Genomic DNA, 18,905 nt, shown 5'->3' with positions numbered 1-18,905 from the left:
AAAAAAAATCCCCGTAAATTCGCTTGATTACGTCATTCTAATATATCCAAAGTTCAAATTCTGGTTGACCAGAAAATATTTATTTCATAGTGTATATGGTTGAGCAGTGTTGGCTTCAGTATGCGACTCTTTAATCCTTATAGGTAGTAGCTTCGATTCCCGGCTGTGCACCAATGGACTTTCTATTTATGTGTCCATTCGACACTCGCTCGTACGGTGAAGGAAAACGTGAGGAAACCGGCATGCCTTAGACCCAAAAAGTCGACGTCGTAATTTTTTACGACTAGAATCAGGTATGTGCTCAGAAAACTTTTCGTTTTTAAAATCTTACTTCGGAAATTTATATAGTCATTTATAAATCGCATTGAGAAGACCAACTTGGTAAAATCACTCGTATTTCAAATCAAGTGGATGCCACGTTGTATGTCAATTTTCTGTCAAATATTCATTGCAGAGACATTTTATCGAAATTTTCTAGAAATTTTATTTAAATAATACAATATGAAAAATTAGAAAGAGTTTAAAACGACAATATTTAGAACTTGGCTTCGATTTTAAAACTTATTACGATTTTGAAATATTGTTGTGAATACTTTTTAATCATAAAAATCTAGAATTATGAAAATTATGAGAACGATTTCGAAATCACGTAGGCTTATCTGAACATAACAGTTTTAAACTATTATTCTTAATACGAAAACAATACCTTTAACAATAGCGCTGTAGACCAGAAGACAAATTTGATGCAATTTGTAGTAAGCGAACTGTAATCTAGTCTAACTTGTAGTTACTCGGTTGAGTCGCAAATCATCTGTTCGACTCCTCCAATTTGAAAGTTTGTCTCTTGACTTACAACTTGGCAACTGACGAAAAACGGTTTCTAGGGAATTGATCGTAAGAATTTATTAAGAATAGAATATCGTAAATAAAATTTCGTTTTGAAGTAGTTATATTTTTACTGAAGTGAAACTTCTTTAGGCGCATGAGGGTAATTTTTTTACGGATGAAACGCAATAATAATAATATTAGCGTCACGAAGATGTGCAGCGTTTTTGTTGAAGAAAAAGGAGAGAGTGATTGAGACCGATTGAGAGAGAGTGAGAAAGGGCGAACGTAGCATGAAGCAAATAGCCATGGAGCGAGAATAGGGGGCAAGCAAGTGAGAAAGATCGAGAGAGAGAGTGAGATAGAGCGAACGTCGCTTCACGCACAGTGCGCGAGGAATGGGAGAGAGCTATAGTCAGAAAGATTGAGTGAGAGAGTAGGGGAGATCGAGAAAAATACACGCTTTTGGTTAATTTTTAGTAGTTACACATTAGAACTTTAGATGGCAATTCTGTCGCATAACGTCTTGTGCAGTAAACGCAGATTTTTTTATTTATTTATATTATCATTAGCACGTATAAAGCGTGTGAACAGTGTGAATATAGAAATACAAACATATGGAGTGATAATATACTACCATGATCATCTATTGGGGCTTTCACCTTAGTAATAATTAATTCACAAAGTTTCACTTCTGACATGTGTACTTTGTACGCACGCACTTTTTATTTATTAATCAGCTTAAGCTGGCTACTTATTTTTGGTGGTCCCATAACCATCTAGTGGGCATTGCAAACACATATATGTAGTACATGTAGGATTTTTACTTTGCCAGGAATAGAATGCAATAATATAGGTATTTTATTTCGCAGTCTAACCCGGGGAGACAGCTGATATTTTATTAGTAAATTAAACATTTCATTAATTAATCATATTACATTAGGACAACGAAGATTTAAGTTACTAAACTGCTAAATTATATTTGCATATTAATATTGGTATAAGGACTATAGGCATAAATATAAAACATACTTTCATTAATAATTTGACTTAATTGTGCATTCGATATATTAAATAGGAAGACGTTAATGTTGTTTAGAATTCAATTAGGTTCGTCTTCTACAAATTTGTTTCCAAAACCAAACAATTTAGTCACATAAAGGCAAACTGAAGTGCGAAATCTAAAATAGACGTTAATGGTCTGATCACATCTTAATCTATGCCAATTAACCCAGAAAACAAATTAGTACAATCTAAATATAACCTTATTGCCAATACAAAAGGCTTATATCTGCATCATGTGCAGAATTGTTGCATTGCATGAGTAATGTTTATTTAAAATCATACGCTTTGCTATTCAGCTAAAGTTTAAAATCGTTTGTCTTGTCGATGTGGATTAAATATCGAAGTTTATGCTATATTTTGCTCATACATCGGTGTAAAGTTCTAGATAATTTAAGTAATACAAAATATTTGAATAGTTAGAGCAGTGTTGGCCTAGTGGCTTCAGCGTGCGACTCTCATACCTAAGGTTGATCCCCGGCTGTGCACCAATGGACTTTCTTTCTATGTGCGCATTTAACATTTGCTCGAATGGTGAAGGAATACATCGTGAGGAAACCGACATGACTTAGACCCAATAAGTCGACGGCGTGTGTTAGGCACTGGAGGCTGATCACCTACTTGCCTATTAGTTTTAAAATTGATCATGAAACAGATTCAGAAATCTGAGGCCAAGACCTAAAGAGGTTGTAGCGCCACTGATTTATGAATTTTATTTATTTTATGTAAATAGTCATAAAACTAAAAAAAAAAGTAAGAAAAGTTTGCCTCGTTAAGTTTATTAGCGCCTCAATGCATCTTACATTCTCTCGTCGTCGACATGATAATTATTTCGGGTGGTACATATAGATCGTCTTGCCATCAAAAAGCTCCATGAAACAAAAGAAATAGGTTTATGGAGCAAAGTCCAGGGTAGTTATAATGTAAAGCGAAGACGACACGTTGTGTTAAATGCTAAGGACTAAGGTGATTGGTCCCGTCTTAACTGGCTAGTGGACTAACAAAATGCCAATTGCATTAATTAAGGTTAAGATAAGACTAAGAACTTTCATACAATAAATACTTGTTCCGATTTTGAGAGAATATTTATGAAAACGTTACGATAATGTAATTTCCATACAAAGCTTAATTGCGACATCAGATCACGGAAAAGATTATCGTTTTTGGCCCCAAGATTGATACATGACAGCGAGGTCGAGATAATACGGAGCTTCAATAAGCTTACGGAATTGGCAACTTCGTATTCAAAATCAAGTTACACTAAATTTTAAGAACAGATATTTATTTATTTATTATTTATTATTTAGCCGCTTATATTGTCATCCAAAATTAAGCCATGGCCTTTTTTGCTATTGCTTTTATAATAACTTAAAATCTCTTATTTTATTTTATTTTATTTTATTTTATTTTATTTTATTTTATTTTATTTTATTTTATCTTATTTAACTTAACACTCAATGCCAGGGGGCTACGCGCGCGCACAACGCGAGAGCACATTTTTCATTCATAAAAACGCTTAGTTTATTTAAAACGAATAGGTCGGTTATGAACTCAGGCGTCAAAAGTGTGTTACATAATATATCAATACAGGAATCTTAAATCTTAAGACTTGATGACTTATTGATATTATGATGCAATTTACACCCACACAATTTTTTTAAATTACTAAAACCGATGCTTAACGTAATTTAGAACTTTTTAATAAAAAAATCTTTGTACCTAAGATTGTTCCTTCTTAAAGCTCTAAGATACATCTCTTAATATCGTTGTATCGACTAACTTACGACATAATATGATGAAGGCGTGTATCGCCCACAGAAGGCTGTTTAAAGAAAAATTTTCCACCAAACAGTTACGAAGGCAAACCGGTACTAATTGTTATTTAATATTTAAAGAACGTTTCCATATAATTTCTACATCGTTGTTAGATTAGGAAATAGTATCGAGCTATAGTTTGAATACAGATAAGCTGCGTGACAGACGGATTCAGAGCTCAGCTTGAAGCGATGATAGCAAATATTGTGCATTGTATTATATTGCTAATTTATGAATATAGGTGGAATTTAGGAAATGGTTTTAAATAATAATAAAACCAACTCATTTATAAGTGTCTTATATAAGAGTTGTTGAAAAGTTTGTTTGGTTGAATTCGCTAATCTAGGAACTGCTAATTTAAAAAAAAACTGTTAGTTCATCGCGATATTCGCAATCATGGTTAATGAAGCATAAAAGAATTAGTGACGCTACAATAGTTGGTTCTCAAATTTGTGTATCTGCTAGATATTTTTCATAGGCTAGTGATCAGTCTTCTATGTCTGACACAAGTAGTCCATGGAAGTATATTTCTTCACGATAAGTTCCGTCAAACAAACAAACAAAAATCATTTATTAATGTAGGTAATTGTGTTACCTACACACACACACACTTATGAACCTCAAAAAAGAAGAAATATACATTAAATGCTTCTAATTTTACATTTACTGCCAAATCTAAAATAAACTCTCCGCCACTTTTTTTAATCGCCAAGTTTTTGTTATACACAACAAGTTTGTAAGGAGCTGCAACCATCAATATACGATACTGTTAAATGTGCATGGGTTCGAACCTACGACCTCTGGGATACCACACGCTCTAATCACTTGGTCAACACTACAAAACGAGGCAATAATAAATTAAATGAATACTAGATTTTTTTATGAGGTAGAAGACTAACTGATCACGTCTCTTCCGCTTGGATATAATAAACAAAATTAAAATCTACTGTATAATTACCTATTAGATAGGAAACCTATTAAAATCACTGTTTTACAACGTCGTAAAAGTAATTACAATTTTATATAATTTTATGTTTTAAGTATACTATATAAACTTAAATGGAAGAAATTCAAAGCCGGAGCGTAAAAGGGACTGCTCATAAATTCTACTGAAATCCACACATTCACCATACATAAAAGGCTCGCGAAAATAGTCTAGATTTATGTACTGACTACGCGAAAATATTTCATAATATATTTAACTTAGAAATTCATTTTGAATAATTTAATTTTGAGAGTAGTTTTACTTTGAAATGCATAATTAAATTTAGTTTAGAGTTCACGGAGAGTTCTTATATAAGTATTCAAATTTAAAATTCATTCTTGTTCGAAATTCAAATTTAAAAAAATATTTTCACAAATACTTGGCACGTCACGGTGGTTCTATTATTGATGCATAGAGTATTTATTGAAAAAAATATATTTAACATCTGTCTTTAACACCAGAGACTTAGATACTGATTAGGTATTTCCATCATTATCATGACTTTAAAAAACATAACAGTGTTTTGATTACATTGATTAGTTTTTAGAATGCACTATCTTTTGTTGGCCTAGTAGCATCAGCGCACAAACATCTTATCCCTGAGGTTGTAGGTTCGAGTCCCGGCTGAGCACCAATAGATTTTCCTGCTATATGCACATTTAGCACTGGCTCATACGGTGAAAGAAAACACCGTGAGGAAACCGTGCCTTAGACACAAAAAGCCAACGCGGCGTGTCAGGCCTACTGGCTACTAGAAAAAAATGAATGTTCATTAACCAGATACAGAATATAAACGTAAGCTATGTAAACAAAAAAAGGAATCTGTAAACAAAATAATTCTACGTTTCCACTATTCATATACCTAATACCTGACAAGGAATGCCTGCGATGTCGAGGAAGGATTATTCTTGCTTGTATATTTTAGTCCTTATTATAGAGACATAAGATTCAATTTCGAAAAGATTTCTTTGGTTTGTAAGGCATAAGTCGTGATCTGAGACCTGGGGGCCTACCATGAACTTTCTTAAAACAATCCAGTTGAGATGCAGTTGAGTTTAGGTACCTAAAGTCAATCGCATTTTTTCGTACCATGACCGCCTATAAGCTGAACCGTATTAGCATCGCAAGACCGAATGAAAGAACGATAATTTTGTTTGTGGTTTCTATGTAAGTTTAGAAATTAAACTGTCAAACTTACTTCGACAGATGTTTCTATAAAAATAAATTAAATATAACATTATTTTAAATAATCTATCAATCACACTAAGCTATTAAGATTTAGAAAATTATAATTATTTATATAAAAATATTCTAATAAAATATTTTAAGCATAAAGTTTTCCGGTGATTTGATATTTGACACTTACATTTTTGAACGTTTTTCGGCCCGCGCCAAAGTTTAACAACTTTGCCGCGGTTGTTTCAAAAGTATTAACTGTTATAAGTTTAAAAATTGCTATATGTTATATATTAAATTATATATCTAAAAATGAGGTAAGTATTTTACATACATAATTTATACATATGCAAAAGAGATTCCTTTATTTTTTTGTTCAAAATTTAGGCAAAACTAGATAAGGTTGTTTGTTAATGTTTCAGTGAATCCACGAACCGTAGAGTCACTTATAGACAGCTTGAGCATTTGTGGGAATTTTTGAATAAAAATAGAGAAATATTATCCGGATACAATAAAACAGCTCGAGCGAGAGAATTTTCACGGAGGATGTGGGAAGAGATTGCGATAGGTTTAAATGCACACGGGGATGGCGCAGTTAAAGATTGTAAAGCATGGAATAAGGTATATATTTATCCAAACGTTTAATTGATCAGCGATTTTCAGGATAAATGGTTTTATATCAATTTTTGTACAATAACACCACCATGATTTTAAAAAAAATTGAATGATTTTAGTATTGGAATGATTATAAGTCAAAATTGAAAAAGTTGGCCCACCTAAACAGATTATCAAGAGACAAAACTGGTGGAGGAAAACCAGTAACAAAAGAAATAAGTGATCTAGAACAAAAGTTTTTAAGTATTCTTGGAGAAGACTTTGGTTCTGGGTTACCCCAAATTAGAGTTGAACCATTTATAGCAGTAAGTTTATATGTATACATAAAATTTAAATAATAACTAACAACTAACAGTGGAACTTCACCCTGACTGCCCTTTGGGCTTCAGCATCTCTGTCTCTCTTACATCTGTTTCTTTGATAATTTTTAACAATTTAAAAACCCAAAGAGGGAGATTTAACATTATAGGTACACCTTCACCTTACATGCAAATGTTAAGAATAAATAGATAAGTAAATAACAATAATATATATCAATATCAGATGTTTACATTTATTTTAAATATTTTTTTCCAACTTGCAGACACAAAGCCTGCCTGACACAAATACAGACTTTACAGACAGTATTTTAGCTGTGTCTGACTGGGTAATTTCACATACCAATTGTATAGAACCCCAGCCTTCAGAGATAACTAACCATCCACCACCATTAACTTCCACACTACTACCAGTACCATCAACATCCACACTATTACCACAACCATCAACGTCCACACTACTGCCACAACCATCAACATCCACACTACTGCCACAACCATCAACATCCACACTACTGCCACAACCATCAACGTCCACACTAACACAACCTGTCAGCTCACACCAAAGGCAACAGTCAACAACAGGATCCCAAAGACCACCTCGCGCTGAAACCAGCCATCGTCGTCGAGCTACACGAAATAGGCAGATATCTGCTCAAGCGGCTCGTCAAGCTCTAATTGAAGAAGCTCAAAAACAAACTAAGTTAAAAGAAGAAAAATTAGAGCTGTGGAGAAGGCTTGTTAAAGATATTAATGAAATTAAAGACATACTCAAAGCAGGTAATTTTAAATTGAAAATGTTAATACACAAAAAACCATTGTTTAATCAGAAATATATATTTATTTTCTCACAATAATGAACACAAAATAAAAAAAAACAGTTTAAAAGTCCTTATATTACTTTAAAAAGCTTAACTAAAATAGAATATATTTATTGCTCTTTGCTTATTATTAAATGAAAATTTTAAAATAATTTATTTCGTTTGAATGTTAATGTATCTATTTTTATTATATTAATTTTACAATTGATTTTCAGGTGATTGCCACAATCGCTGAACGAGGTTGTTTCTTATAAGCATACCTTGGTGAAGAGGCTCATTATTTAAGTATTCATTATTGTAGAAGACATTAACCGAGGACTCATCCATTTGGCCCACTTGGCCTTCATCAAGCACAGGAATTTGCGCTTCATTACACATGTTATGTAAGATTACGCAAGCATTAACAATTGATGCTGCTTTCTCTGGTGTATAATGTAACACGCGGTGAACTAATAGACACCGAAAACGTGCTTTAAGAAGTCCAATTGTCCTTTCGATTAGGTTTCTTGTGCGAGCATGGACGTCAGTGTAATGACTCTCGGGTGTGCCAGTAACAGTATTTAAAATTGGTGTCATCATATATTTTCGCAATGGATAAGCAGAATCACCTGAAATGTTAAACAGTATAGTAGAATATTCATGCATACATTTACAAACAAATATTAAAATATATCCTACTCAACACAGCAAAAGTTTTAAGCAGAATTCACTCAATAGAAATAAATATAACCTAGTAGCCATGTTGATTCATTGAGGTTTTCCAAGAAGGTTTTTATGGGATGTGTATTCCATATAAAAGAGTCATGTGTTGCACCTCCATAACTAGAATCTACACTTAATATTTGCATTTCTGCATCACAAATCTAAAAAAAATTAAAGAATAATTAATATTTTTCAAATATTTCTTGGATTAAATTTCATAGTTTTAAACAACATCATACCAACTGAACATTTAATGAATGATAGTGTTTTCTACAAAAGTATCTTTCTTCATGTATGGCTGGTCTGATAATAGCAATTTGAGTGCAGTCTATACATCCCAATACACCAGGCATACAAAATTTTTGGTAGAATCTGAAATATTATTTTGTTAATTTTCAAAGTAATGAATAATGTGTAATTTATAGTATGATGATGATAGTTACTTTAATTTGATTATTTCAAGAAAAAGAAGTGTTTTGTATAAGTTCTAATATTTTTTTGAATTCTTTATAGTAGTTACATAAATAATAATTTGCATATTGTTAAATGTTTAATTTCAATGTGTTTCTTTCATGTAAATAAATAATATAAACATACTTTGTTCTAATTGTATTTCTTTCTGCAAAATTTTGAGGGAAACGGATATATTTCATTCTCAATTGTGGAGAATCAATGCAAGCTGTGACCTCATTTATGACTTTGGACACAGTTTGCTGAGCAAGTGAGTGCGCACTAATGTCTCCAATTGGTCTTTGGTAAGAACCGGTTCCATAAAAGGATAAAGTTGTCAAAACCTACAAAAATACACTTTAATTATTTTTTCATAATGTACTAAATAATCATGAGGAATTATTATGTTACCTTTTGCTCAGCCGACAAATCTGTAGACTTTTTTGGTTGTCTTAAAAGGGGTCTTATTTCATCACACAAAGCTTGAGCTAATTCCTTTGAAAGCCGATATCGTTTTATAAATTCGGAATCATCTAGGTCTAAAAAAGGATCGGTTTGTCGTCGCAATTCCTGTCTTCGTAGTTGTTTATTCTGAATTTCCTCATTTTCCAATTCAATAAACTCGAAAGAAAGCATGATACCTGACATCTAAGAAATTATAATAGAAATTAATATTTTTTTACCCTAAGGAAATAGTTTAAATTGTTGTACTTACTCTAACAAACTTATTTAACTTCGAAAATAAATATTAAATTATTAATTGGATACTATCGACACAAAAAAGTTGATCAAAAAGTAACTTTTTTAGAATCGCTTATTCTGTCATAGTTGGAAGGCGCAACTGTCAAATTTCGGTTCAGCCGAGCGGTCATGGTACGGATTTTCATACAAATTGAACGAACGAAATCTGATAACCGCTAAGGTCACGTGGGAACCTAAACTGTCTCGTTTTTTCGATGTCATGGTACGAATTAGCGATGCAACTCAGTTGTAGGTTGTCAATAGGCTCGCAATAAGAGTTCATGGTAGGCCCCCTGATAGAACTAAAACATCTGAGCCTCGCGGTTCATGTGAATCCAAATAGTATTGTTGGAAGCTTGTTTTGTTAAGTTAAAAATAAACGTAGGTTATATTTCACAGCGTTATGTCGTACGGTATTCTACTGTGGGGTGCTGCTGCAGAGGTTCAATCCATATTTGTGCTGCAGAAGCGGGCTGTTCAGGGAATTTGTTGTGTTTCTCAGAGGGAGTCAGTACGGAATAAGTTTAAGGAATTAAATATTATGATAATATCTGGGCAATATATTCTTGAAGCCTTGTTGTATGTACAAAAAAATATAAACGATTTTAAAACAAATGGTGATTTTCACCAGTATAATACTAATTTGAGTGTACGTCCAACCAGGCTTCAAAAGATAAAGCACTCCTTATATGGAAATTGTATTCTTAAATTAAATTAGTTACATTTACATAGTAACATTTTTAACCGCCGTCGCGTGCGCACTGAATATAAACCGCAAACCGTACTGCATTTACTTTTATTCATCATTTTAAGGATCCAGTGCTTATAGTGGGACACACCACCGTTGATGGTAAGTGATAGTCTTAGTCTGATCGATCGAACACGTGACAGCCGAACCAGCGCATATTATTTTATCGAGGGAAGGGAGCATCCGGATATAGCTTTCGGATACCCATGCCCACACAACATATATAGGGAGCTCAATACTAATAATACTGCTTGGTAGGGCTACGATAGGCTTGAGATGATGAAGCTTTTGATAGGCTGAAGGTGGCTTAACCGTGGCAGACCTGAACTTCAGTAACTATCCTATCGACAAGAACTGCCAAGCCTTAAAAACTACGACGTGAAAGTAAAGAGCAGCGCAGCAGACCAGCAGCACGCTTGTGAGCCTTTTGGCAGTGCGAGTGTCCATGGGCGGCGGTATCACTTAACATCAGATGAGCCTCCTGCCCATCTGCCTCCTGTAACATGAAAAAAGAGCTCAAAATAGGAACTGATGCATAGTGTTAATGCGCCATACTGGTGGATATTAACATTTTTTTCTACAGGTATAAGTGATGTGAGTGTGATTAGCATTAAGCTTATCAATGCATTATGGGCTCTGACACAATCGAACACTATGACCACTCATCAATCAAAGCCAGTACTCAAATGCGCGCTCATTTTTGACGATCAGTGGTGAGTAGTACTCAAAGTGCAAATAACTTCACATTTCAAAGTATTTCCGGCGCTTTAAAAGGCTGTCTGTGTTCGTAGCTTCGTCACTTTATCTCTACTATTTTCTCGCTATTTTTCAGGACGGGATCTTTATAAATTGCACGATTTCGAGGCGCTGTAAATAAGGGATTTTTTTTTGTATTATTCAATAAATGTATTATATCTATGCTTAATAATGTAAACCTGAATTTGTTTAACGCGCTTATCTTAAAACTAATCATTAAAATCGAATCAAATAACAAATTACCTATGTTAGGAAGTCAGTCTATCTGTCGAGAAAGGCTTATATTAAACATTGTGCTACGAATTTTACGCAAGGGAAAACACAACTTGTTATAACTATACATATATTACTTAGTGATAGCCTTAATTATGATATTATGATAACAAATCTCCGTAAATATTTAAATTAGAATATGTTTGCATTATATAGAAACGTTTAAACTAAAATCAGTTTCGCATTATAATTTAAGATATTGTTAAAATTTAAAAATCAGTGGCGTTATAACCTCTTTAGGTCTGGGTCTCAGATTTCTGAATCTGTTTCGTGATCATTTTTCAATCTAATAAGCAAGTAGGTAGGACATCTAAGACATGTCGGTTTCCTCACGATGTTATGATTCACCGTTCGAGCAAATGTTAAATGCGCACATTTAACATTTAGACAGAAAGAAAGCCCATTGGTACACAGCCGGGGTTTAAACCTACGACCTTAGGGATGGGTCGCACGCTGAAGCCACTTGGCCAACACTGCTCTATATTTTTAAAATTTACGATCTAAAAAAAACGCCAGAATTAAGATATTGTGTGTATTAAATATTGTATGTATTGTTTATTAAAGTTTATACAGTGATTAATACACTCTGAATTAACTCATTTCCCTTTAATATTTTCACCAAAGGAAATGTTTTAATTTAGTTTATAATAAGGTTTTCTTTCATTCAAAGTGTACGGGGGCTCGGAATCAAAAGTCATTAAATACTACCAAAGAGAACAATTTTCAAACAAAACGTGAAAAACGATCTCAATTTGCATTCCAAAGGGCACCCGTAACAACAAAAGGTGTCTAATTCTTAATTATTGCTGAAGGTGTTGCCATAAAAATAATGAGTTAATTTTTTTTAAATGTTTTTATTCGTATCTTAAATTTGAATGTCAATCAGTGTTCTGTAGTTCATATCATTAAAATAGTTTGTAAAAATATCTTTCTCTTTTTAAATTAAAATATTATTTTGATAAATCTATTGTTTAGCTACTATACATTAATCGTCGCGCGTTAAGTAAGTAACAGCAAAGATATAAGAGCTTAATAAAGCTTATTAAGCTCTTTTAAGACAAAGCTTTGTAAATTTTATCTAACCTTACATTAACCGTAACAAAATCAAATTTATTTGTTAAAATATAAATGTGCAAAGCGCCATCTTCCACATAGGAAAGGTATTATCATCTAAGGGCGAAATCCAGCCACCGATATTAAACCCCTACAGTGAAATTAGGTTCATGTTACGTATCGCGTAACGGCGTACGTACGTAACGCGTTTATGACTTCAGTCGCGCCTTAGCTACGGTTGGGGGTAGTTCTTTCAGCTCCTAAGTACGATCAATTGCGAAATTCCAACCCACGCTCGAAAATTTGAAAATCGAAAGACAATTATTCCTCTGACAGTAAAAGTGAAATTGTGACCTTGTGTGACTTTAATTTGTGAAAATGTTAGGTGTCGGATGTTGCCGTATTACAAAATGTTTGCAAGGTAATTATGTATTGCGAGAAGAAAAGGTCGCTTAGAGTAAATTGCAGCTGTATTCACAGTTGCCCTTTGTAATTGCTTGTTGACTTTTGCGAAGCTCTTTTGATCCTATCTAGACCCCTTTGAAAAAAAATTAATTAGAAAGTTTGCGGACTTAGCCTAGCAATTGTGTAGGGAGTTCGTGTTTTAATTGAGAAATGGGTAACGCAATCTTCAAAGGGAAATGAAGCAGGGTTTCACGTTCTTGATTCTTTTTTAGTGATTTCAACCATATTTTTTCAATGCTTTTTTGCTATATGCAATAATTTAATTAAAATATGTGTTGATATATCTTATTTATATTAAAAGGGAACTGGGACGTAAAATTTATAGGCACTGAAAATGCCTCGAATTTTCCTTTCTAGAGACAGATTGACAAAGTGACGTCGTTTCCGTGTTACATTTCGCTAACCCTCTCATTGAATTTCACCCCTTATGGAATTCACACACGACATCGTCTTTTCTTACGCTTTACTACAAATTTCGTTTTGTATAATCATCCACATTATGTTACCGTTTGTAATTTTAGTCGTAAAATTATATCATTCTTTACATAATCAAATTATGAATACCTGTACTTTTTTAATGTGTGTGAATATTACTAAAACTAATTAAAAAAATAGCAATACGATTCTGGGGTGATAAGATTTTCATTCCGAAATATCAGCAGCTTACTTGGGAAATAATTTAATTGTTATAATTTATATGAATTGGCTTTAGGGAAAGTTCGCGTATTAAATAATGTTGATTAGAATTAAATACTCATGTAAGAAGTATTAAAAAACAAATCTTCGTTAAAACCTTAATAGTACTGAATGGTTATATATACATATAACAGTTGTAAATCCCTAGAATACACTATATGAGCAACCAGAATCTGAATGAAATCCAAACAGTAATAAATCGAGGACCCACATAACATAGTCAATTCCGAAATGAAATGAGGGTAGTTGGATTATATTTCCGCGTTATTCGTCATAAGAAAGGGGTCAAACGCGCGCTAATGGCGCAAACCATGAAAACGTCAGATTATTTCAATCCTTCGTGAGTTATGCCTCCGCTATGTGAGCTTTTATAGAAATTATTCTAAATTTGAATTTTTTGAATTTGGAACAAATTATAATTGTATCGACATATCGTCGCTGTAGAATGATAACCTCGTATGTCCAGAGAACTGAATATTACAGGATACGGAAAATTGTTTCATTTCGTCAATGTTCGTTAAAATATTATAATAGTTTTTGTCCATAGGACAAGGACTTATATATTAATAACATAAATCAGTCCTTACTTCATGATTATACCAGTTAAATGACATAAGAATAAAAAATAAATAGTTTTATGACATACGAGGTTATTATTCAACAGTGACGATATTCAGTTTAATACTGATATAATTCAAAATGTTGATGTGAAAAATGGAAGATTATTTTTTATATTCTATCAAATTAGTGTTAAGTAGCTGTAATGACAGAAAATAATAAATAAATTTAGCAACGCAAAAATAAAATAGAGAATTCAGAGAAACATTCATATTGTTCTCTGAATTCTCTATTTAATAATTATTCTTTATATATAAGCAGTCCAATCCAAAGGTTAAATATTAAACTACATTCTATAGGCGACACATTAAGAAGTTTTTATTTACGTACTTATATAATAACTAATGAATGGTGAATATATTTTTAGAGCACTATTATAAAGTTCTCAGGGTTTTATCATGTCTTGCACGTCTGATACACGAGTTTATTTTTGGGTCTTAACCTCACACTCAAAGTCGAGACTAAACGCTATGTCAAACTCGTATTATTATTATATATATATATATATATATAAATTTATTATTATTAAAGCATTTATTATAATAAATTTATCTACTTTTCTTCAAGATCTGCATAAACTAACAATTAATTGTAAAACTCATATTATTTCTAGTTACTATTTCTAGCACATTAAACAGTTTTTAATGTTAAAATCTGCAAAACAATAGCAAAATACGACTAACGGAAAAGTTTTGCCATAAATGTCGCGAGTCATTCTTAAATGCTTTATCGCATTCAGGGTGTCGGATGTAAACAGGATAGTCACCCCCTCGTAATAGATTGTAACGTGACAAATTCAAATTACGCTTACATAACTGATAATAAATCTACCATACATGCACGACGTGCCCCAGGAAAGTTTCCTAATAAATATGAAGATGAAAGTCACTTAAGTTGATAATTGTATGAATATTGTCTGAATTTTATAATAAAACTAGTGGACCCGACAGACGTTGTCCTGCATGATATTTCAAGCGATTAGTAAAGCAAAGTATGAAAGTACCTACTGCAGCGCCATCTGGCGGGCTGATTTGTGAATCTAAACCATTCCCAGATCCCCTTGAACACACACAAAAAATTTCATCAAAATCGGTCCAGTCGTTTGAGAGAAGTTCAGTGACATACACACTCACAGAAGAATTATATATATAAGGGAGATGATGATAAAGCAAAAGGTGGAAAGGTAGGTTGGAAAAAACTGAAAATACGGCCTGGACCCTCCAAGAAATGGTTCATGCGAGGAAAACATTACAATCAAAGGTTGACGTGACATGACGAAATAATCTTAAATTTGGACATTATTCGTAAAAATACAAGAGTTATAAATTACCTAATAATAATTGTTATCAATTTATTTTATAATGTATGAATTAAAAGGCTTTTTAAAGTTATACTTCTTTTGGTGCGTTAGAGAAAAATGATGACAGTAAACTTTTACGATGCGCGCGCATTGCGTCACAAAAAAACCGACACCCTGAAGTTAGCTATATTATGTCGTTTTTTCTAAAATGTTTGAAAAGATTTTTATCTTGTTGCGCTTTCGAAGTATAACTTCTAACGCGTGTACATAAGTACACACACGTTGTTTTTTTTATTTGTCTTTTATTTAGTTAAAAACTAATTATAGTTTTAGAATTATTCTTGACCACGAGGTCCTCTGTTTGACCCCCAATATTTTTCTTCTATTTGCGAAATCAACACTGGTTTTTACGGTAAAAAAAACCTTATATCAAGTTCGTATAACAGAAGAAAAATATCAATGATACAGATACCGATATCTGATGCCTTATAAGGATTGTAGCGCCATTATTATTGATTATTTCAAATTCACAAATACGGCGTTTTTGGTTTAAACATTAAAAAATCAACACGTTCATACCTACGAGGGGCGGTCAGAAAGTTCGACTATTTCTGGCGTGGTCTCAATAGGCTGTCCAGGTCATCTTCGATGGAGTCCCTTCCTTGTTTGAAAAGGGTGTGCCATTTATAAATCATGATTTTACCAGGACTGGAATCCCAAACAGCTAACATCTCTTGTAAGATGGTTTGAGGTGTCTTCCCTTGTTTGGTTAGAAACTTTTTTACGGCGCGATGTTCAATTTTTTCCATAGTGGCTAGTCTCTTCCTCGTTGATGAATCAAAAGATATTGACCAGATTAGGCTGAAAATTGGTATATATACTAACAATGAGTCACTCAATTAGCGCCTACCTTGAAGAGTAAACTCACCCCCGCCAACCCCGCCATTCCGCGAACATTTTACCGCCCCTCGTACTTCTACTATTCTTAAACATAACGGCCACCTGCCGTATACTTCTTTTAAATTTGAACCATATTCTTAATTTAAATTTCACTTGAAGTGATTCGATATTCCAAATTTGAATTTGTATTCCAATACTTCCTAGTTTATAGATGCCGATATATTCGGCAGCTGTTTTACTGTATTTTAAATATTGAAAAACTCATAAAGTGAATTCCTAGACCGGAATGAAACGCACAATCAACACTTTACGGCTTTTTCATCAAGAATTTAAAACCGAACGGAAACTAGATGTTGTTCCCACTACGCTGACCACTTTGATAGCATGTTTGGGTACGCACTGATTTATTCAATGCGATTTATTTTCCCTTTTCCTGTTATTTTTCTTTTTAATTTGTTAGGAAGATGGTTGCTATCCTTTCATAAATTTATGTACGTCAGTCTGAGAAAAAACTTATTAGGGTATGACCGATTTAAAATAAACCAGACCATCGATAAATATGATGATGACACATAAAACTAGCCTATATTAATTCATAGAGCAGTGTTGGCCTAGTGGCTTCAGCGTGCGACTCTCACACCTGAGGTCGTAGGTTCGATCCCCAGCTGTGCACCAATGGACTTTCTCTCTATGTGAGCATTTAACATTTGCTCGAACGGCGAAGGAAAACATCGTGAGGAAACCGACATTTCTTAGACCCAAGTCGACGGCGTGTGTCAGTCACTGGAGGCTGATAACCTACTTGCCTATTAGATTTAACAATGATCATGAAACAGATTCAGAAATCTGAGGCCAAGACCTAATGAGGTGTTAGCGCCACTGATTTATTTTTATCATTGAAATGAAAGTACACCGTTTAGTAAAAAAACGTTTGCTTATAATAATTTTATAGGAGCTGTTTTATAATTTATATTTTAATCCGATATTTACGAGACTATAAACGCGTTTCTATCCTACTAGCTTTTAAGCTTGTTTCATTATTATTGAGAAATAAAATGGCCGTAATAATTATCTAGCTAGAAAATAAATAAAATGTGTTACTGTTTATTATCAAGCCCTCTTGTCTAACCAACAATAAGTCTGCTGATTATATAAAGTCAAAACCAATTCAAGTTTTCTTAACCCCGAACAATACCAGGCTAAGAATATATAACAACTACATTATGCTATTTAAAATTTCTCTCGCTATTGTTGACATTTCGCTCGCGGCAATTTTCCACTCGACTCAGTTCAGAACAAGCCATCAAAACTGATTCTAGACCCGGGTCGTTGACACAAAGAAAATTCACAGTACTCTGGAATATATTTGGAAATTCAGTGCTGTATTAAGATGGGCCACTTAGACTTTTCATTTTTCTCAATGGAAAAATCTTGCTTTTTCCAAGGTGTGTGCATCAAAGGGATTTTGACGGATCGTTTGAGTAAAGCTTCGTCTAGCTATGAATTTTTTAAACAAAGCAGTTTTCTAAACAAATACAGCATTTACATATTTAAACTCTTTGGAATATTGCGTTTGCTTGAAAAGTGAAGTAGGTACATGACGTGAAGTTTGTTCCAATGGAAAATTAAGGGCGTTATAAAATGGTATTTATTCTAATGGCTGGATTGAATATTACAATATTAAGCAATATCATGTTCACAGATTCTTGAACTATCTTTACTTATTGAATATTGAAATACCGTATAAAACTAGGACCTAGTCACACACAAGATTTATGATTTTAATGTTAAGTCAAAGTATACCTTACTATATTACTAGCTGTGCTTTGTAGTTGCACCAGCGTTATTCGGTCGTAGGATAATATAAGCTGTATTATAACTCAACAGTTCAGTAGTTTTTGAATTCGTTCGTAATGAAAATAAATTAGTGTAGATTATAGCGACCCTTATTTTAATGGTATATAACTTACAAATGTTTTATTTCATGGCTTTTGTTTAACTTACCTTATTTTTTTTTTCATGGTTATTTTGCACTTAGTTTTTATAAAATACTAGCTGACCCGGCAAACTTTGTTTTGCCATGTTTAATATCTAGGAAACATTTTTTTTAGTTCAATAAAAATAACTATCAAATACATTAAAAAATAGGGATTGATTGAGAGGGTTGAAAATTAAGGGTTGTATTTTTTATGCTGTATCAAAATAAAAACATAAAAAATTGTCCAAAAAATAAAATAAAAATTTGGGGTAGACGCACTTTACTACTGAGGGGTTTGAAAGATATATAGAAGCCGATTCTCAGACTTACTGATTATGCATAAAAATTTTCATAAGAATCGGTCGAGCCATTTCGGAAGAGTATGGGAACGAACATTGTGACACGAGAATTTTATATATATAGAGATTAGCTTACATTTTCCTATTTATGTTATCTTTGGTATGTAGCTGAACTCGTAAAACATAGTATTTTCATTTTAAATATTTTATTAATTATATAATAATTTCATTAATATTTTTATTAAAGTGATTCACTCTTGCAAATTTTGCAAAAAACAATCGAATAACGTAGTCCTATTTGTATGTGTAA

General features: G+C 32.9%; 3 protein-coding genes across 3 annotated transcripts in view; 2 read left to right on the top strand and 1 right to left on the bottom strand.

The window, feature by feature from the left end:
• Positions 1-5,687: 5,687 nt before the first annotated feature.
• Positions 5,688-7,670, top strand: LOC125051420. Its single transcript, XM_047651716.1, has 3 exons — positions 5,688-6,484; positions 6,598-6,783; positions 7,062-7,670. The coding sequence occupies exons 1-3, from the start codon at positions 6,410-6,412 to the stop codon at positions 7,650-7,652; spliced, it is 852 nt and encodes a 283-aa protein (XP_047507672.1). The 5' UTR covers positions 5,688-6,409; the 3' UTR covers positions 7,653-7,670.
• Positions 7,671-7,736: 66 nt separating this feature from the next.
• On the bottom strand, positions 7,737-9,802 carry LOC125051094 (putative nuclease HARBI1). The gene is made up of 6 exons (XM_047651246.1): positions 9,484-9,802; positions 9,180-9,416; positions 8,916-9,112; positions 8,558-8,690; positions 8,347-8,479; positions 7,737-8,224 (listed from the first exon to the last, which is right to left on the bottom strand). The coding sequence occupies exons 2-6, from the start codon at positions 9,414-9,416 to the stop codon at positions 7,815-7,817; spliced, it is 1,110 nt and encodes a 369-aa protein (XP_047507202.1). The 5' UTR covers positions 9,484-9,802; the 3' UTR covers positions 7,737-7,814.
• Positions 9,803-12,571: 2,769 nt separating this feature from the next.
• LOC125051191 (neuroligin-4, Y-linked-like) overlaps positions 12,572-18,905 on the top strand; it is a 54,266-nt gene continuing 47,932 nt past the window's right edge. The window contains exon 1 of the mRNA XM_047651395.1: positions 12,572-12,760. The gene's annotated coding sequence lies outside the window, so the exon portion shown is untranslated. The remainder of the gene's footprint in view (positions 12,761-18,905) is intronic.

The sequence above is a fragment of the Pieris napi genome, chromosome 7 (genome assembly GCF_905475465.1).
Source record: "Pieris napi chromosome 7, ilPieNapi1.2, whole genome shotgun sequence".
Lineage (NCBI taxonomy): Eukaryota > Metazoa > Arthropoda > Insecta > Lepidoptera > Pieridae > Pieris > Pieris napi.
This window is presented reverse-complemented; position numbering and strand designations above follow the sequence as displayed.

Coding starts and splice junctions, on each gene's coding strand:
- LOC125051420 (XM_047651716.1), top strand. CDS start 6,410: ATGTGGGAAGAGATTGCGATAGGTTTAAATGCACACGGGGATGGCGCA. Junction 6,485..6,597: donor ATTGTAAAGCATGGAATAAG/GTATATATTTAT, acceptor GAATGATTTTAG/TATTGGAATGATTATAAGTC. Junction 6,784..7,061: donor GAGTTGAACCATTTATAGCA/GTAAGTTTATAT, acceptor TCCAACTTGCAG/ACACAAAGCCTGCCTGACAC.
- LOC125051094 (XM_047651246.1), bottom strand. CDS start 9,416: ATGTCAGGTATCATGCTTTCTTTCGAGTTTATTGAATTGGAAAATGAG. Junction 9,113..9,179: donor ATTTGTCGGCTGAGCAAAAG/GTAACATAATAA, acceptor GTATTTTTGTAG/GTTTTGACAACTTTATCCTT. Junction 8,225..8,346: donor TGAATCAACATGGCTACTAG/GTTATATTTATT, acceptor TTAACATTTCAG/GTGATTCTGCTTATCCATTG.